Genomic DNA, 20,932 nt, shown 5'->3' with positions numbered 1-20,932 from the left:
TGTTTTGTTTTTTTACTCTTGAGTAATGGGGTACAATGGAAAGAAGGTTGACTGGAGAGTACCAGCCTTGATTCCCATCCTGTTTCTGTCATTCACTCCCAAAACAATTGGTTCATCTTTCTAGGGCACAGTTTCCTCATCTGTAAAGCAAGAAGTTTGTGCCAAGTGACATTTAGGATTGGTTAGAAAGTTCTGAATCCGGTATTCTGTTCCCTTGAAGTTTAGCTGGATGCTGAAGGTGTGTCCTAGTAGCCTCCCTCTCTCATAAGCTGTGCCCACAGTTCAGTGACGCCAAAAAACACATCGCTATTTGTCCCAGTGGAAATCTGCCCATGGAAGAAATAAATACAAGTGTGTGAGCCCTTGGCAGATTTTTTTTTTTTTTTTAAGTATTCTTTCAGGCACAGGATGTCTCTTGCAAAATCAAAAAGGGTCAATAGACTCGTCATTCAGTAGTTTCAGTCATGTTTGACTTTTTTATGACCCAATTTGGGGTTTTCTTGGCAAATATACTGGAATGGTTTGTTGTTTCCTACTCTAGCTCATTTTAGCAGATGAAGAAAGTGTGGCAACAGGTTAAAGCGACTTGCCCTGAGGGCAGATTTGAATTTGCATATTCCTGATTCCAGGTTTAGCACTCTATCCACTATACCACTCAACTGCTGTCTCATTTCACTAGTCCTGCATATTAGAGCTGAAAGAAACCAATCCTTTTATTGTTCACTGAGGCTTAATTCAAAGAAGAATTGATCTGTCATGAGTCACTCTGCTAGTAAGTTTCTGGGACCAGATTCAAACTCAGGAGAAGTCTTCCTAAATCTGAACCTTGCACTCTATCTACGTTGCTCGATTGATAAATGATCAAAAGAAATGAAAATATAGTTTTCAAAAGAATTTGCACTTAAGTAATAATGATTTAAACTTTTTTCATGACAAAAAGCTATTTGTAGTCATATGAAAAAAGTTTAAATCACTGTTACAGAAGTGCAAATTAAATCAGCTCAGAGGTACTAACTCACACCTATCAGATTGGTTGATAGAGAATGGTGAATGTTTGAAGGGATATGGGAGAATAGGAAAACTAATGCACTGTTGGTGGTGTGAACTGGAGAGCAATTTAGAACTATGCCCAAAGGGCTGTACAACTGTGTATACATACTTTAATCCAGCAATACTATCACTAGGTCTGTACCCCTAGAACATCAAAGAAAAAGGAAAAACACCATATGCACAAATATTTGTAGCAGCCCTTTTTTTTTCTGGTGGCAAATAATTGGAAATTGAGATATCCATCAATTGAGCAATGGCTGAACAAGTTTGTATTATGTGATTTTGACTACTGTGCTGTAAAACTAATATTATAGTTTCAGAAAAAACTTGAGAAGACTTTTACATAAACAGAAGTGGAGTAGAATGAGGAAAACGTACATAGTAGTAGCAATATTGTAATGATGATCAACTGGTTGATGCGACAATTCTGAAGGACTCATGATGAAAAATGCTCTCTACCTCTAAAGAAAAAATAGATTTGAGTCTGAATGCCGGAAATTTTCTTTATTTTTACTGTTTTTCTTTATATTTGTTTTTTTGTTTTGTTTTGGTCTGTTTTCTTCTGCAACATAGCTAATAAGGAATTATATTTTGCATAATTGCACATGTATAATCTGTATCAAATTGCTTACCTTTTCAGTGGGGGGAAGTAGTAAAGACAGGAAAAGAATTTGGAACTCAGAATTTTAAAAAATATTAATTGTTTTTACTTGAAATTGGGAGATGTTTGTGTATTTGTTAAGGCTTTTTATTTTCAAAGCATGCATTGATAATTTTCAACATTCACCCTGGCAAAATCTTGTGTTCCAAATTTTTTTCTTGCTTTCCCCCCCACTTCTTCCCCTAGCTAACATAGTTCCACAGTAATCATGCTGCACAAAAAAAAGTCATATCAAAAGGGGAATAAAATGAGAAAGAAAACAAAATGCAAATTAATTATGTTGTGATCTATATTCAGTTTCCATGGTCCTCTCTCTGGGTGCAGATGGCTCTTGGAATTAGTCTGAATCAAGTCATTGTTGTAAAGAGTCATATACCTCAGAATTGATGATTGTATAATCTTATTGTTGCGTGCACATTCTTCTCTTGGTTTTACTATTTCACTTAGCATCTGTTCATAAGTGTCTCCAGACCTCTCTGAAATCATTCTGCTGATTGTTTCTTATAGAGTTAATATTCCGTAACTTGTATGCCATAATTTATTCAGCCATCCCCCAACTGATGGGTGTCTACTCAGTTCTTTGCCACTGCAAAAAGAGTTGCCACAAACATTTTTGCACACCCCTCTTTTATAATCTCTTTAGCATATAAGTCTAGTAAAAACCTTTCTGGTATAAAAGGGAATGCTGTTTGATTGCTCTCCAGAATAGTTGGATCAGATAGTAACAATGTATCAATATCCCAGTTTATTCACATTCCCTCCAACATTTATCATTATCTTTAAGGAAAAAAAATATATTATCTATTTTGAAGGATATTCTCAACATTTGTGTGAATTTTTTTTTTTTTTGTCTTAAAAATTATCTTTTATAAACAACAAATAAGTAGTTGGGGAAGCAGCTCAGCAGAACCAACCAACACATTTAACCCAGTCTGATAATAAATGCAATCTGCAAAAAAGGGGGTCAGGTCTGTTTGTCCTTTCTACACCACTCTTGCCGATTATGGTAACAGTGTTTATTTTGTTGTTTCAATTGATATTACAAACTGGTTACTTTACAGATCTGCCTTTTGCTTCTTACTGCCATTTACTTTTCAACTTCTGACAGAATAGCTTTCACACTCTCACCCCCACTACTTAACCATGTCGAGACTGACACTAGTTATAGTCAGCCCTTTTTGAGGCTCCTGCTCCTCCTCCATAACCTTTCCCTGGTTTGTGGGTTGTCTTCAAATGGTGGCCCATTTTGATTCTACTTCTTCCTTTAACCTGCTAAAGGGTGTTTTATCTCTCATTCTTACACATGGCCACTGTTAACTAGAAGTTCTTAGAACACTTCCCAGGTTCCTGCTTCTATGGCTTTATGCTGATACCAATCTAAGAGCAAGACTTGTTGCTGTGTGATTAATCTTTCTTTACTCATTGGAATAGTAATTTTCCCAAAAGCTAACACCTAAAGAATTTGTAATATTTGACAAAAGATATCTTAAAAAAAAATAATCCAGAAAATCCATTTTTAGTGCATTATTGTTCCTAGTTTAGGATTTCTAAGACCAAATTTTGTAAACTGGATGCAGATGGCCTTTGAGGTCCCTTCATGTTTAGAGTGTTAGTCCTGTGATTTTAAATTGAATTAGGAAAGATCTGAAAGAATCTTATTTGCATGAGATTTTTAAAAAATTTAAAGTGTGGCTAATCTTATTATAGTGGTTCTAAATTAAAACAATAGTATTAACTTTTAAAGGCGAACAGCAGCTTGGAGAACCACCAGTGAAGAAAAGAAAGCCTTAGACCAGGCCAGTGAAGAGATCTGGAATGATTTTCGGGAAGCTGCAGAGGCACATAGACAAGTGAGAAAGTATGTGATGAGCTGGATCAAGCCCGGGATGACAATGATAGAAATCTGGTAAGTCTAGAGGCCTTTGTTGTAGCATCTCAAGGACCCCAGAGGACTGACTGCTGAACAAATGGCCCAAATATGATCTGTAAAGATGAGGACAAGAACAGATGTTTGACTAAACTTCCCTGTTACAAGGGATTGCCATGATAGTGCAGGTGAGGTTAATGGGGAGTTAAAGGGGTGATAAAAAAGAAATCATAAAAGTATTTTAGAAGAAAAAACTTAGGAAAATCCTCACAATTAAATTTCTATCTAGGTGAGCTATATTAGAAATCCTTCAAGTGTGATTAGGGTGAACGTGAAAAAAGATAAAAAGAATATCCGTCTTCCAAGAGTTTTGAGACTAACCTACCAAGTTTCCTTTGGAATAGTTCTCCTCTGGATTTCCTAGTGTTGTACAGGATAGAGTGAAATAAGGAAAAAGCACTTATAAATCATTTCAATGCAATTGTATTTTAAAGTTAGAAACCTGAACAGAGACTAGTTGGTCCAGTCCATTGCCCATGTAGTTCATAAAGCCAGAGGAAGAAAAAAGAAACAAAAATCATTGTTGCTCCGAGTTTCCTGACCTCAAGAAAAATTAATAGGAGTAGTATCTATCAATTATTCATCAAAGCAATGAATGCATAAAATTAGTAGAGCAGCTTATGTGTGTGTGCATGCTTCTTAGAGTTAATGGTTTTGTAAGTCAGTCTCTACCTCACATGTAAACGAATTTTCAGAACTGCAGGTAATTCTTCCCATTTTTATCTCCAACGAAGGCAGTGTTTATAAGTGATGAAGTTTCTGTGGGGTAATTTTCTAAGGGTGTATTTATCTTTTTTAGCTATATGTTTAGTTTTTTATGGCATGAGTGGAATAATTTCATATAAATGTACTGCCCATTCTTTGTTTTAGTGAAAAACTGGAAGATTGCTCCCGTAAGCTAATAAAAGAGAATGGCCTGAATGCTGGCCTTGCCTTCCCCACAGGCTGCTCCCTCAATAACTGTGCAGCCCACTATACTCCCAATGCTGGAGATCCCACAGTCTTGCAGTATGACGACATATGCAAGATAGATTTTGGAACACACATCAGCGGTGAGTGGTAAACAGTTATTTATTTGTGTGACAGTGCTAAAGGACCTTCCTAAAGACAGGGGCAAGCAATGGACCTGTGATTTCATTGGTGCAAGGAAGGAAGAGGTGAAAACATAATCTCTTCATTTTGCCCTTAGACAGTCTGACTTTTAATTCTGGTAATGCTACTGACAGGAGGAATTGATTCTGGTTTCTCTGCTGTAAGTAATAATGGGAAATAAGGAATTCTCTATAACACTGAAAGCCTTTTGAAATATAAGAACTTTACCAGTTTTCCCCCCATGTGTTTTATTTTTTGAAGCTGGCTCTCCCCCCACCTTCCTTAAAGCCAAAGTGATCTCTTGTTGATGGACCTGAGGGCTTTCACTTGATCTATTTCTAATCTGAGACAGCTCACCTTTGATGTCATGAGACATCATGGGGACCCTTCTAAGCAAAGTGCTAATCTTAAACTGTGGGTTGGAACATCTGCAGTTGGATTGAATGGAAAAAGGCTAAGACCACCTTGCAATGGGTTGCCATTTAGTGCAGGATCCTGATTTAGTCCCCCACCACACAACTGCCAAATTCAAAGTGAAGTGTTTTATTTTAAAGATCAAAATCTTTTGGGTTAAATTTAAATGTATATTACCTTTTAAATAATTATTAGCCTATTCTTTTAGACAATTCAGATTTGTGGGATAACATTTGGTTCACATTTGATTATTGCTGCCTTCAACAAATCACGCTTAAACGTCATATAATTTCATATTATGTCATAATAGAATATGTATTTGTATTTTTCCCCTGCAATGAGTGGACCTAGATTTGTTGTGTTAATTTATTTTTTTCTCCCATTGGTTGCTTTTTGTCTGCTGTGTTTTATTCACAGTTGCTACTTAAGACAGTTGTATTTCCACTTGCTTCTGAGGTTTGGTTTACACACTAGATGGCTGGTTAAGGTTGCTGGGGCATTTATCAGTTCTCACTATAAATGAGCAGAAGACATAAGAGCAGAAGGATGCCAAATTATCAGATAATCGGCTTCTATACAGCCTCAGCAATTATAGAGAAATTTGGAATTTTGTAAAACAAAAAACCTAAATGAGAAAATTCTTTTTCAGGTAGGATTATCGATTGTGCTTTTACTGTCACTTTCAACCCCAAATATGACACATTGTTAAAGGCTGTAAAAGATGCTACTAACACTGGAATAAAGGTATGCAAATTCAATGTCCTACTTAACAAAATGAATTAGGAGTGAGTTTTGTAGTTTTTTAACAGTTTAATGTGTTTGTATTCAGTGTGCTGGAATTGATGTTCGTCTTTGTGATGTTGGTGAAGCTATCCAAGAAGTTATGGAATCTTATGAAGTTGAAATTGATGGAAAAACATATCAAGGTATGTTCTTTTAGAATGCAATCACAATGGCCTATTATTACACACAAGGCAATTTAAAATAAAACACCTCAAAACACTTGCTATATTCATCTGCCTGAGAACTCTTCCTGAGCAGAATGAGACTAGACAGGTCTATCTGTCTACCAACACTGAAGAAGAAAACTGGGTCTTGGGATGTCAAGGTTTCTTGGGAATTTCCAACAAATCACTGCTCTCTCTCCTAGTCAGGTTCTTTTTGGAGATAAAGCTCGTTTTTTGTTGTTAGGCTTCATTGGCCACTTTTCATGGGAATAGAGGCGACATGTTTTGAAAGGCTTTAAGGTACTTAAGGTACTCATGCACCAAAAGAAATTGGTGTCTACATGTGGCATGGAATAAGATGGTTGTTATAGCTACTAGCCCTAGTGTTTTTCCTACAACAGTAAAGGGACAATTCAATTGCTTGTCAATATTGTCAGCATTCTTGAGCACAATAGAAAGCTCCTTTCCTGCTATGATTATAATGGGCTGATCATATTTTAATCTTTGGTTATGATATAGTGAAGCCCATTCGAAACCTCAATGGACATTCAATTGGGCCATATAGAATCCATGCTGGGAAAACAGTGCCCATTGTGAAAGGAGGAGAAGCAACCAGAATGGAGGTAAGTCATTTTACAATCTGCTCTGTGCCCATATCAATTAGTCAGCACTTTTTGTACTGGGCCTCACTGGTAATCTTGGCCAAAAATATAACTCATCTTTTTGTCTTTCAAACAGATAATTTCCTTAACCATTTCCCCAGCTGATTGGATACTACTACTTTCCCTTTCCTAGTAGTGGTGTTATTTATGAGATACTGAGGTGGCTAAATAGTTGAGTTTCAGCTAAGCATTAATATGCCTCTTCATCCTGAGCCATCCAGCATATATCATTTTCTTTTGTTGTCAATCTCATTTGCCCATAATTTATCTGCATTTTCTTTTGTTTGTTCCCTAAAGGAAGGTGAAGTATATGCCATAGAAACTTTTGGTAGTACAGGAAAAGGTGTGGTGCATGATGATATGGAATGTTCACATTATATGAAAAATTTTGATGTTGGACATGTCCCAATAAGGTGAGAAGCTTCTTTGGCCCCCCCTTCTCTCCCCCCCCCCCTTGTCTTTTCAATTCAGTGCATAGTAATAATCATGTATATATGTGTTTTACCTCTGGGAAATTGTTTTTATTATTCTACATCATCTTCAATACTTCCACATACAGTGAGGCATGCCCATAGCACCATTTCAGATTATTGTCTTTTTGGCCTTTTAACGAGGTGACCCAGTAGTCATTATTGCCAATTTGTGGGTTGAATGGAGGGGTATCACAACTGAGTTATGGGATGAGTTGCTTATGTGTTGGACCACTGTAGAGTTTGAAATGACTTGACTTTGAAGGTTTTATGTACAGAAGAAAATTCTGATTTTGATAATTCAGGAAGAGCTCATGAAAAACCAAATTGGAGGGTTATTTGGGAATTGGATTCTCTGCAGTCTCTTTCCAAGAAGGATCAAGAGAGACAATTTAAGATGATGACTTTGTAGAAGGTTTAAAAGAAATTAAGATTTTCTCTTCTTTCCATATTTAAAATTTTTGCAACGTCTTTAGACTAGGTTAGATAGTATAATCCTTGTTCCTTGGCTTTCATGTTAAAAAAATTTTTTTTTGGTTTGGGTTTTATTTTATTTTATTTTTTTCATTTTTATTTTTATTTTTTTTGCCTTTCAGACTTCCAAGAGCAAAACACTTGTTAAATGTCATCAATGAAAACTTTGGCACTCTGGCCTTCTGCCGCAGGTGGCTAGATCGCCTAGGAGAAAGTAAATACCTAATGGCTCTCAAGAATCTGTGTGACTTGGGGATTGTGGATCCCTATCCCCCTTTATGTGACATCAAAGGTTCCTATACAGCACAATTTGAGCACACCATCCTCTTACGCCCGACATGTAAAGAAGTTGTCAGCAGAGGAGATGACTATTAAATATAACCTGAGGCCACCTCAAGCAGCTTTATCTAGGCTTTGTTGGAATACATTATACCAGAAATAATTTGCAACAAACATATTGTCTGTTTTTAACAAGTGGACCTCTGTAATACTTTTCCCATGTGTGAAAAGGAAGGAATTCAAAGGCAAGTCTCCTAATGTAACTAACGAAGGAAAAAGCTTTCAGGGCTTTAGAGAGATTTCACAAATGTTAAACTTCAATATTTTCTGTTCAGGAAAACATGCTATGGAAGCTTCAATTTTTAGTTTGGAATGAGTTATACGTTTTGTTTTGAACATTTATTATAAAAGATGCTTTTCAGATATTTATATTACCATATTCCTTGAATGCTTTGAATGAACACCCAATTCTACTACACTTAATTAAGCCCTCTGGTATATTGCCTTTTAAAACTTCCTGGATTCCATTTTGTAAAAAATAAAGACAACTTTTCAGATCTAAGAGATACATTTTAATGTTTGTGGTTCTAATTCTGGGCAAGAGATGGCTGTATCTAATATAAAAGAGAACCTATGTCTTTTATTATAATCTGGAACGTAGATTTCTCCTGCTCAGGCAGTGGATTACGCCACCTCAGCAGTGCACCAAGCAGTTGGCTCCTGTTTTCGTCCAAATTAGCAGACTTTGGTCTTCGAGACTTCTTCATTTTCTTTCTATGACCCTGTTAATTTTCTCCAATCAATGGAAAAAAGATACATTAACTTTCAAGCATTCTGCCAACCTCTAATCCTGACTCACTAAAATGGAACCTTTTTCTTGATTGTCAAATCCACACTGAGGGGGAAAAAAAACCACCTCTTCAGCTTTCCTAGCAGAAGATGTACCTGGAAAAGAAGCCTTTTGAGGTTGAAGCATCATAAAGGAAAGCAGGGAAGTTTCTAGGTTGAATTTTTGTTCTGAATAGAACAATTAAAATTGTAGTCACTAGGCTCTGATAGAATGAGTCTATTTGATGGGGTGAGGTTAGTGGCGTCTCGAATCAAATCAAAATCAGGGACTTAGGGGGATGAGTCTGCAGTGCTGTTACATAAAAATGTAATGTCTAAGTATGCAAGTCCCCCCAAAATTTCAGTGTGAAGGGTCATATTTTACTTGGGTTTGATCTGAGACTGCCGTTTTTAAAAGGAAAATCCCAATTTTTCTTACTTGTAAATACTCAGTTGGGGCTGTCCCAAAACTGTAATGACTTTTTTTGGCTTGCTATTTTGTACCAGGGTAAAAAGCCTTAAAACAACGGGCATGCTTTAAGTATGCTCCCATCCTGTTGTTACGTACCATCAATTCACAATGTCATTGCCTGTTGGTTTAGTTTTGTTATTCTTGTTCATCAATCACCATCCTGTTCTCTCATACAAAGAAACCTATGACTTCCTCAGTGGGAGAGGTTTGTCATCTCTCAAGCTTAATATATAAGCAGCCTCTCTAAAAGATATTCCTGCTATCTCAGAACTAGACCTTTCCCCTTGGATGATGAATAAAAAGTTAGTTCCTCCTTTTGGGCTAAAAAGTGTCTTGGGGGGGGGGGGAGAAGAGAACTGGGGCAACAAAAAGCATGCTTTACAAATGGAAACAGTAAGTCACCACCTTTAAAGTATGTTTAATTGCAAATATAGCACAGCAATTTTGTTACTGATACTAGCTTACTTTATAATGCTGGAGCTTGATGTGATCCTAGTAATACAGATTTCCTGGACCAATTATGTGCACAAGCTCCCCTTCCCAGGTGACTGGGTGATACAGCATCATTGTATTAAATCTTAAAATCAGCTGAACTTTTAGGGGATGTGATCTAGGCTAAGTAGGGAGGCTGTGGATTTCAGAAGTGTTTAACTACCATCCATGTATCTCTTGGAATCATTTTTGTCATGTTAAAATAATGATGATGTACCTTATTGGATAACAAATGATTAGTTTGATGTTTTAACAATAGTGCCTTTAGTAAATTACTTTACAATCAAAAAAAAAAAATGTTGCTTTTTTGTTAGATGCATGTAGTTAATGTCGGACTTACCTTATTTGCCCATTGTAATTGGTCAAACAGACGTACTTAGCTTGCAGAGGAATGTTTTCGTCACTTTAGCACTAGTCACTGAAACAAATCCTAAGAGATTACTCCCAGCAAAAAGAAAAAACAATAATTACCTTCTTAAAGACTAGTACAATTTCTTAACTTTTTTTTTTCTCCTGAAGTTCAAAAGATGAAAAACAAACAAACTTCCCCAGCCATTTCTGATTGCAAAACAGAAAAGTAACTCCAACAAGCTGACAGGTGGGTGGCACTGAAGACAGATCCCTTTACCAGGAAACCCTGAAAAGATGACACCTGGAAGTATTTAATCATTTGGGACAGCTGTTGGCTTCTAGCTTCTCCTCATGATACTCTTTTTACACAAAGATAACATTTGGCACCATAACCTCCCTTAACGAGTGACAAAAACACAACACTCAATATTGCCCACATTAAGTTTTATTGAGGTATAATTATCTAACAGTTGAGGTAACAACTTGCATAGGTTTTTAATGAAACAAACAATTTCAAACCCTAGCGTTTAGCTAATACTCAAGTTGTATTTTGGCACAAATCCTTTTCCTTAGTTCAGTGGTAAATTCTCATCACAACAGAACTGGGTGAAGTGTTGCCACTTTCCCCAAATCTGTTTCTGAATGTGAGTTTTTCAAAGTTGTTTCTCCCCATTTGTGTTTAATTTTGGAGAAATGCTGGAGGCATATAACATCTTAACAGTGTAATGGTAGGAGTGGGGAGGGAATCTTCATCTTCCTCCTGTGCTTAAGGCGAGCACTCCCAAAAGAGAGCAACTGTATATAAGGTTTAATACTAGGCTAGGTCACATTTTCCCATTCCTCAAGAGGCAGCAAAATTAGAAGAACTTTTGAAAGAAAAAACCATGGGGTCTACGAATTTCAAGGTGGAAGGGAAGTAGGTTGGCCTAACGGGATTAAGTTCAGCCTTACCTGCTCATGATAAGAGCCAACCCTTGAAGTACAAGGAAAGGTAAGTAGAGACTTAACCAATTTAGGTCCCTAGAAACATTACCTTTTAAAAAGGAAGATACTAGAAAAGATAAGGAACTTGTGTCATATTTGGGCTTATGCTATTGTGGGGTAGCATCTACAACCCCCACTTGAGATACTGAGAGCAAGAGAACAAACAATCCACTCGGTCATTAAGAAAGATACAAAGTGCAGCATGGTAATACACTGATTCTCACAAGTACGTTTTTGAACGAATGGTTTTCTTTTATGCCCTCCGTAATTCCTTAAAAACTTCCCATTCTGATTCACCCAAACCACTAAGTTTCCTTAGGAGATCTATCCTTTCCAAGCAAGAAATTGCTAGGACCTTCTGAGACTTAAGACTATTGTATTTAGGCTTTGTCTTGTGATCTCTGTACATTGGTCACTAAATTCACATTTTCTGGTTGCAGCGATAGTGTGCCTTATTAGAACAGATTTCATTTTGTACAAAGAAGATACAAAATCCTTCCCATCGTGGCTGTCATCCTCCTCAATTCTTCCCAATACCCACAATACTAAGCTCACTCACATATACAAAGGTTATATAAGCTGCCTGCTGTTCGTTTGGACACGTGAATATGCCCAGTCAAGAACAGTTTTCCTTTGCTCTAGTATTTCAAAACAAAACATTCCTACGTAGCCAGGTCTATCGGAACTAGGCCCTGCAGTCACTTATTTGACTGTCTAGAATATAACCAAAAGTCACCTGCTAATTTATGAAAAAGATTTAATTGTTCAAGTGACTAAGGCCTTCAAGAACAGCTTGTTTTTGCATCTTCTAGAGTCCTGCACATGTCGGTGCTCAGAATTGTAGAGCTGGCCTAAAAGAAACCCTTTTTTGGTGAAGTGGTCTATCTTCATACCTAAAAGATTTAGCCCTGTAGGAATAGCCTTTAAAAAGGCATGCAATAACAAATGTACATAAAATGGTGTAACCAGAATTTTAGTGACAGTCTCATAAAAATCCATGATTTAAAAAAAAAAAAAAAAAAGATAAAAAAGAATGAACACCAGTCTGAGGTAAACATTAAAAATTTAAAGACTTTTTTAAAAAACAAAACAAAATAGAACAGCTGTATAAGAAAACTCCAGGTACTTTAAAAAATGTTTAAAAGTTACCTACTGTCAATATACAAGTGTTAATTTATATCAACTTTGTTTCTGTAAAAAGAATGCTTTGTTTTTGCTAGATACAAAATATATAAACATAGTGTACACTGATTCACAAGAGAAAGTACAAAACAAACACCCCCTACCTCAGCCGGATTCAAAGCATAAGGCCCCAAGCCACCACAGTAAGTCACTGTCTTTGGATCAGCTCCTTCTGGCACTCAGAGGTGGGTTGGCTTCTTCCCTGGCCGGCTGTGGCCTGGGAGACAATAATTCAGGAGCTGAGAGTCTCGAATATTCGCCCTCCTGAGGAGCTCGCTGGGTATAAAATAAGATGTAAGCTTGGGCCTTACACACTTCTTCCAGAGTGCACATGTTAAGCTTGGAATCATTGCAGTGTACCCAGAATCCTAAAAAGTTAGGTACATAATTAAAACAGCTATAGAGAAAAATTCAAAATAGCAACTGTATTTTATTAGAAAGTAGCATTTTTTCTAGGTGAAGGTTTTTTTTTTTTTTAGCATGACTAAACATTTGTTTTGCTGACAGTAAAATTATAATACTGCTAAAAAATATTCTCAAACAGTACTGAATAAACTTAATGCTTAAATGTATTTTACAAAAAAAGTGCATCACATTAGTAATAAAACCCTGATTATAAGTTATCTTCTCTCACTGCTTTATTACACAAGATTTAAATCCGCTAATCAAGGTCTATTCTTTGTTATTGGTTTAACCAAGTTCATAAAGAGCAACTGGCCAACTTTTGATAAATTGGGGCACTTTTACCCAATGCCACTTGCTTTCTGGCAGCAACAGGAGACTGGGCAAGTTCTAATTGCAAGAAAAAGTTACAATTCCAAACTGATTTCTGCTAGTAACTGAAAAAAGTTTGGGGATTAATTTTGCTGACCAGGGAAGTGGATTTTACTCTATCCCCATACCCCAACCAGCATTAAATACCCAGATCTATTTGCTCCTTTACCCTTTGAAATCTAGCATTCCCACTTCTAGCTTTTAATTAGCTAGATTATTCCTATTATCTTTTGTTACAATCTGGGGAAAATCTAAAATGCTAATAAACCATGTGAATGACCACTAAACTGCCTTATATAAAAGGAAAGCTTTTTGTTTTTTTAATAATGGGCTACTTTAAATCTGATCATTCAGTTCTAATATTTATTCTGATTACAAAGTCCTGATGCTATTATTTTACCTACCAAAGTTAATAGCACCAGAGAAGAAAGCCAAATTCAGGGCTTTTAGATGTGGACTTTATCCCAAATCTAATTTTATCCAATATTTTCATTTGTTGACCAAAGCTGTAATAAGAAAAATATTTTCAGTCCCTACCTCCTTCAGAGTTGTAGCAGTATGCAGTATAGTGTCCTGAGCCAAACCCTTTCCCATGATGCATGACGACAGCAGACAAGTCATAGATGAAACATTCTGGTCTGAGGGACTTTAAAGACTCTCTGTAGCAATATGGCTCCATGTTTAGAATTTCATCAAAACCAACGTGTACTCCTATTTTCTCTCGATGATTACGCCCTGACCACCTGGGGGGGGAAAAGTTAAAGACAAAACATGCTAAACTTCTTGTCATTTACTACCCAGGCCAGCCAATCAGTTCTTTGGAAAGGCTGGGTCAATATACAATGACCATCTAAAGTTATAGACAGATTATCAACTTTTATTTGAGATCACTGATAACAAGGCTATCCTCATTCCATAATTTCTGTTAAGCTCCTTGTTCATGCAAACATTTTTAAATTATGTAAAATAAAAAGCCTTTTCTGCTCTCTTCCATACCTTATCTAGTTCCAAATTCTCCCCTTAACCAGAGAATCTGCAATACAGATCTGATATACAGTACAAAAAATTGACAAAATATACAAGGGCCAAAAGCTTTCTGCAATAAATAAGTTGAGGACAGACAATTTTCAAAAGGAACTGAATACTATATCAAACCACTCTAGGGGGAAAAACCCCCATTACAAATCAGTACTAAGAAAATACAAAAAAGATAACAGATTTTTACCAGGCACCAAGACAGATATGCTGTAAGGAGGAGACTGAGAACATACACACTAATGCACTATTGGTCCTGGGAAACAATTATGCAAGAAAAATGACTAAAAACTATACGCTTTGATTTGCTAATCCTACACCACTATATATATATGTGTGTGTGCCTCAAAGAGACAACACAAAACAGGTTCAATGTGTACTAAATTGGGCATAGCAACATAAAATGGGTGCAACAAACAACAGTATGTAATTGTAATTTAATATTATTGCACCAAAATGGGGAACATAAAGAAATAAGAACCAGAAGTCTTAGTGTGACCTGATGCAGAGAATGAACCAAGAAATGATAACAGAATTACTATCACTTAAAAAGCCGATTGAAAAATACCAAAAAGCAGATGAACTCAGTTAAAAGGTAATAATTGAACCATTTCTTTCCCCTGTAGAGAAAGGGATAAAGTATGGAAAGTTGTCAATTACCCATCTCTGTTGGTTTGTTTTACTTTTATTGGGGATAATATCAGGAGATGTCAATGATGACAAAAATATCAACACATTTTTTCCCTAAAAAAAAAAGCTAGATGAGCAGACAAATTATCAGACAAACATTTGACCACAAAGAGGCAGCAAAGCCAAATGATTGATTCATCCCTTCTCTAACTCTGGGTGGAAAAAATGAGGCTCATCCCTTGTGGCGGGCCTATATTTGTTGTAGTGATTGGAGGCTTCTGAGCTTCTGTTTCAATTCTTCCAAGACTGTGATCACCTCCCCTATACCTGTGCTGTGCTTATACCAGAGGTCCCTAAGAGAAATAACAAGGTACACAGGGTATTGTCCTTCCTTCCCCAACGTACCCAATTCTTTCTGTGGGATACAAGGTCTCATGGTGGTTCTGAGAAGAATAAATTTAGGCTGTTATAAGATGCCACATACAGACAAAAATCTAATTCTGCTATTTAATTCTTATGTGACCTAAGGTGGTCAGTTTATGTCTCTCTCCTTAATTTCTTCATTTACAAACTGAGGTGGTAAAAGTAGGTGACATAAGGTCCCAGTGGGCCTCCCATTTTAATTAGTTAAGAATTTAAGAAGAATACGTATGTTAAACAAAATTATACCAGCACACAGATACTCCTTTCTAATTTGTATTTAAAACATTATCATAAAATGGGTTTTTACATTACTCTAAGCTTCCCTCTCCCCACCCCCCCACTCTTCCTTGGGAAAGATCCATCAGAGTTGAGGTAAAGACAATGGTCGTCTCCATGAGGACCAAAATGACATCAGTGCTAGAGTGGAGTTACAGTGTCTCCAACTATGGCTGATCACACCAATACCAGCTCAGAAGGCTCTGCCACAGTTCGAACACAAGCGTTCCTATGAACATTTGAGGCAGCTTCTCTAACTTCACACATCTTGAGTTTCTTCTGAACTAATTCAATTCTGCTTTGCTCATATCCTGTCTCCCATGTCATACAATTGATTCTAAAGTTTTTGAGAGCTTGAGAATATCCTTACATCACTTTTTCCGACCATCTTGTGGGTGCTTGCCATGTGTGAGTTCTCCAAAAAAAAAAAAAAAAAAAAAAAAAAAGGTGAAGACAATTTGGAAGAACATGGGACTTAAGTTTCTCTTATGATACAGAAAATTTCTGAAAGCTTAAGGGAACCCTGTAGTGACCAACTCTAGAAGGTCACAGAGTAGGGCTGATCATAGGGTCAAGATCATGGGGTCAATTTCCTAATGAGCAGGATCAATTCTTCAAGTTACATGAAGTCAGAACAATGACAAATTCTCAACGCAAGTTACTAACACATGGTTATAATGACGGACTTAGTGGATCTTACCTTGTGCTAATCAAATCATTTAACAATTCCTGTTGGGCAGATAAGGAGAGGATACAAGCTAAGTCTAAGAGGGAAAGGGAAAGAAAACATCTAGGAAGTGCTTACTATGTGCCTGGCACTATGCTAATTAATTATCCATTTGATCCTCCCTCCCAAGCCTGGAAGGTAAATGCAATGATTATCCTCCTTTTATAGTTTCCTCAACTTGCTCAGGGTCCTATTAGTTGAGACTAGATCTGCACCAAGGTTCTTTGTGCCTCACCTCACCTCCAAGCCCATCACTCTGTGCACTGTGGTGCCACTAGCTGCATTGACTTCCAAAAACACTTATAGTCTAGTTGGGAATGTTGCATACACATATGAAAATGAAAATAAGGCAGTATATGGTAAAATGTCAAATTGTGCAGCATAATAATGAAGTAAAATGAGAGAAAAAGAAGGGAAAGAGGGAGGGGATAAAAGAAGAGAAAAGGAGGGACAAAAAGAGACAAGGAGAGGGAGAGTGAGTGGGAGAGCAAAAGAGCAAGTAAGAGAGATCGCAGAGTGAGAGGGAGATGGAGATGGATCTATCAGCATATGTTGCAGTCACCAGAGGAAGTGATGCTCATACAGAATGAGATTTCTGGCTTGAAGGATGGAAATCTGGATGAGGAGGAAGGAGTCGGATGGGACAGCACAATCAAAGTTCAGAATGAGGAATGGGAATGTCACAGAGATGGGGAAACACAGAAGTCTAGCGTGACCAAGGTTGGAGAAGCACAGGTGGGCTGGATCATTAAGTGGGAAAAACATTTTTTGGTGGAAGCACTTGTTGGCCCTAATGTTAAACTGAGGGGCTAAGATTTGATCTGTTTAATAAAAACAAGCCACTATAAATTTGATCAGGGAAATCTATACATAAATGTGTCAAGAACAAATTCCCCAAGCAAAAATACAATTTATCACTGTATGCCAAGCATAATAAATATGTTAAATGTTCTTAAGGAGCACAACAGGACAGAGCAGTCATGTAAACATATATCAGCTGGATTAACCAAGGGTCTAATATTAACATCTGAGTGGTGATCTGAGAATAGCCACACTCTGGTTAACACAGATTACATAACAAGCACTTGATCTCAGCATGCCAGTGATACTTCAAATGATTTGTTTTCAGCTCTTTTTAAAAATGGTTTTGAATCTCTGTACCTTCTTATTAAGGTAAACCTCTTAAGGATCTACTATGCAGAAAGGACATGCATTAAGGAAAAAAGATTGAGAAAATGTTCTATTTTAAAGCATATTTGACTTTTTAAAAATCCACAAGCAGAAATTATGAAAGCACAACATTTTTTGTAATTTTCTTTTTTTAAACAAAAACAGTTGCAGAAAGAGATCTGTGCAAGACTAATCACAAAGGCTCTAAAACTTTTTAAAGAACAGTTCAGTAAAAACTATCATTAAATGGATTAATTCTTAAGAGATAAAGCCGATTACATTCGCATTCAGTAAATTAAAAATCAAAAAATATGCAGAGTTTATAAATAGCTATCTCTGATACAAACCTGAATCGTTTAAGGTGTAGTCTCAGAACTTGAGGCAGCCGACACACCATAAGCTGTTTCTGGGCCTCTGTGAGTATAACTGGTTTTGAAGAAAATTTCCTGCGCTTTGCTTTAATGGAAAAAGTATAACAAAACCCAATTTCAATTTCAGACTAAGGGGAAAAAAACTAAGAAAATTAAGTTAAAATTCTTATTCAATCTATTAATTTAGGAACTAGGCTAAGGTTTAAATTTTTTACATTGTTCAAAAAAAGGGGGGGGGTGCTCTGAGCAAATAAATGTTGCAGACACTGTAGGTCAGGAGGAGGAAGCATTTCTGCTATCTACAAGGAATCAGTTTTAACGAGAACTCTCTCCAAACTGAGAGCAACACGCTTCAAGGGTCTTGCCAATTTAAAACCATTCTGACCATTCAAGGCCATTGCTAAGGGCTGATAACTCTGGGCTTCTTCTTAAAATAAATCTTTCCTTCTCCAATTATGCTTTTTGGCCCCTCTTAAGAGCTACTGATTTGAAGTCTCTTACCCTGTCAGTAATAGGTTCTAATCTACTTGGGAGAGAAAAAAAAAATCACCCCCAAACACAAATTTGCCAAAAGCCCATAATTCTTAATGACTTTCTTGTTAGCTACTCAGTGGATCACATGGCATTAAAAACCTGGATTATTATTATTTTTTTTAAAACGGGACCCCCAAATCAAATGCTAAATTCTAGGAATGCCAAAAATTTGCATATTTTTGTAGGTAATAGTTGACATTGCATCTCCTATTCAGAAAGATAGGAAGGTCTAATAAAAAAGGAGCATGGTGGTAAGCACCTACATTTCCTTTGAAGCTAGTATCAAAATCCTTTTTTTTAAAAAATTTATCAAAATCCTTAAAATAATTTTTACAAGATAAAGAAATGAAATATTATTTTCTGTGGAGCACCAACCCCAGGCCTGTCACTAATATATGGAAGCAACCAAGTAAGATGCTCCTAATCAACTGTGATGCTGGTGAGTAAAGAATCCTGCTTGGTCCTCAATAGGAATTGATGATCTCATCCTGAGGTGGGTCCTCACCAGGCCCAGGCCCACTCACCACCAACAATCAGTAAGTAATCTATCTTGTCAGCACACGCACCGTATCAGCTCATTCTTCTGTCTCCCTCTCTCTCCCCCTCCCCAATCAGTTGTCCTCGGCCAACTTCTCATTCTCCCCAGCTCCCCTCACTTTCCTGCTTCCCAATCTAAGCACTTAAGTTATCAATCTGAGGTAGGGGAGAGAGGTGCACACAAGACATGGTCAAAGGCTAATAATAATAGGTAAGGTGGCCAGGTAGAATTGGGAATCACATCGAGAATTAGGAATCTGGGGAGTCATCCTAGAGACCCATTGATTCCGTGAGTTACTTAACCCAGAAGACCCTATTTCCTAAATCAATACAATCTTCCCCTTCTCCTTTGTGTTTCTTTGTAAGACTGTAACCCTTTCAAGACACAAAACACATCTAAAATTACATACTGTCTTTACTCACTGTTACACTGGTCACACACATATATTTTTCCTTCTAAAGCTTCAGTTTCTGTGAACTTGGCCAACATTTCTGTAACCAAGCATGGATACTGGGCAGCCATTTCTTTTCCATTACAGTGGTATCTTTCGGGAAATTCCAGTGACAGGTCCCAGAAAGGTTCGACTGTATTTGACTTATTATCACATGCAAGACATGTAACCTGTGAACACAAATATTAAGTTAATCTCTCCAAGTATTCCAATGCCCTCTCCTGTTAGTAAAGGCAGAATCTCCATTAAAAGATCTATTTGTCCTATGACATTCATAATGTGATCTACCAAAAAAAAAAAAAAAGTACTGGGCAAGTGTAACAGAGAAAAATTCTTAACACTTCTGTTCCCTTTAAAACACCTTCCCAACGAATCCAACCATTTTGGAGAGTAGTTTGGAACTATGCTCAAAAAGTTATCAAACTGTGCATACCCTTTGATCCAGCAGTGTTACTACTGGGATTATATCCCAAAGAGATTATAAAGAAGGGAAAGGGACCTGTATGTGCACGAATGTTTGTGGCAGCCCTTTTTGTAGTGGCTAGAAACTGGAAACTGAATGGATGTCCATCAGTTGGAGAATGGCTGAATAAATTGTGGTATATGAAAATTATGGAATATTACTGTTCTGTAAGAAAGGACCAACAGGATGATTTCAGAAAGGCCTGGAGAGACTTACACGAACTGATGCTGAGTGAAATGAGCCGGACCAGGAGATCATTATATACTTCAACAACAATACTAGATGATGACCAGTTCTGATGGATCAGGCCATCCTCAGCAACAAGATCAACCAAATCATTTCTAATGGAGCAGTAATGAACTGAACTAGCTATACCCAGAAAAAGAACTCTGGGAGATGACTAAAAACCATTACACTGAATTCCCAATCCCTATATTTATGCACACCTGCATTTTTTGATTTCCTTCACAAGCTAATTGTACAATAATTCAGAGTCTGATTCTTTTTGTACAGCAAAATAATGTTTTGGTCATGTATACTTATTATGTATCTAAGTTATATTTTAATATATTTAACATCTACTGGTCATCCTGCCATTTAGGGGAGGGGGTGGGGGGGAGTAAGAGGTGAAAAATTGGAACAAGAGGTTTGGCAATTGTTAATGCTGTAAAGTTACCCATGTATATATCCTGTAAATAAAAGGCTATTAAAAAAAAAAAAAAAAAACAAAAAAAAAAAAACACCTTCCCAAGCCTCAGAGAGTGGTGATAGTATAAGACAAAACAGACCATTTTTATTACAGAGATGTAAAAAGTTTTTGTATAAAAATAATGACTGCAGACAGAGTAAGAGAAATTTTTCTGGTAGGGAAAATATTTATGTCAAATTTCAAGAGATTCTGACATGCTAGCTACATGAGAAATTCAGTTACCAATCTTGCCATTTCTCCTTCAGCTCTCCCTACTCATATTGTGCCACAACAGCCTCAGGTCAGGCCTCAGTGAGTCTTACTAGGTCTGTGACCTCCCTGCCAACCACAGATGTGCCCAAACTCCTGTGTGTGTGTGTGTGTGTGTGTGTGTGTGTGTGTGTGTCCATCCCTTTCTATTTATCTCTTAAAGCCCTTCACAGCTTGGCCCTAATCTTTTTTCAACCTTCTAGATGTCATTCAGCAATACATCCCACCATCTTCCTCACCTCAGAACTGAGTTTCTTTCTATAAATTATATTCAGGCTTTCTTTACCTACTCAACTA

General features: G+C 36.9%; 2 protein-coding genes across 7 annotated transcripts in view; one reads left to right on the top strand and one right to left on the bottom strand.

The window, feature by feature from the left end:
• The window catches only part of METAP2 (methionyl aminopeptidase 2), a 41,461-nt gene extending 32,435 nt beyond the window's left edge, over positions 1 to 9,026 (top strand). The window contains exons 5-11 of the mRNA XM_031938608.1: positions 3,456 to 3,617; positions 4,509 to 4,690; positions 5,794 to 5,888; positions 5,974 to 6,070; positions 6,611 to 6,714; positions 7,051 to 7,166; positions 7,820 to 9,026. Of these exons, the coding sequence (XP_031794468.1) occupies positions 3,456 to 3,617; positions 4,509 to 4,690; positions 5,794 to 5,888; positions 5,974 to 6,070; positions 6,611 to 6,714; positions 7,051 to 7,166; positions 7,820 to 8,072 (1,009 nt within the window). The 3' untranslated portion in view covers positions 8,073 to 9,026. The remainder of the gene's footprint in view (positions 1 to 3,455; positions 3,618 to 4,508; positions 4,691 to 5,793; positions 5,889 to 5,973; positions 6,071 to 6,610; positions 6,715 to 7,050; positions 7,167 to 7,819) is intronic.
• A 707-nt stretch (positions 9,027 to 9,733) lies between these two features.
• Positions 9,734 to 20,932, bottom strand: part of USP44 (ubiquitin specific peptidase 44) — a 64,925-nt gene continuing 53,726 nt past the window's right edge. For 4 of the 6 annotated variants that reach the window (XM_031938607.1, XM_031938606.1, XM_031938605.1 and 1 more), the window contains 4 exons: positions 19,186 to 19,384; positions 17,668 to 17,776; positions 13,597 to 13,802; positions 12,332 to 12,653 (listed from right to left, as the gene is read on the bottom strand). In XM_031938607.1, coding sequence (XP_031794467.1) covers positions 12,448 to 12,653; positions 13,597 to 13,802; positions 17,668 to 17,776; positions 19,186 to 19,384 — 720 coding nt within the window. In that variant the 3' untranslated portion in view covers positions 12,332 to 12,447. Of the gene's footprint in view, positions 10,210 to 12,331; positions 12,654 to 13,596; positions 13,803 to 17,667; positions 17,777 to 19,185; positions 19,385 to 20,932 lie in introns of those variants that run through there. The other 2 variants (XR_004229591.1, XR_004229592.1) reach the window with 2 other exon arrangements.

The sequence above is a fragment of the Sarcophilus harrisii genome, chromosome 5 (genome assembly GCF_902635505.1).
Source record: "Sarcophilus harrisii chromosome 5, mSarHar1.11, whole genome shotgun sequence".
NCBI lineage: Eukaryota > Metazoa > Chordata > Mammalia > Dasyuromorphia > Dasyuridae > Sarcophilus > Sarcophilus harrisii.
The sequence above is the reverse complement of the archived record's forward strand: the minus strand, read 5'-3'. Positions and strand labels throughout refer to the sequence as shown.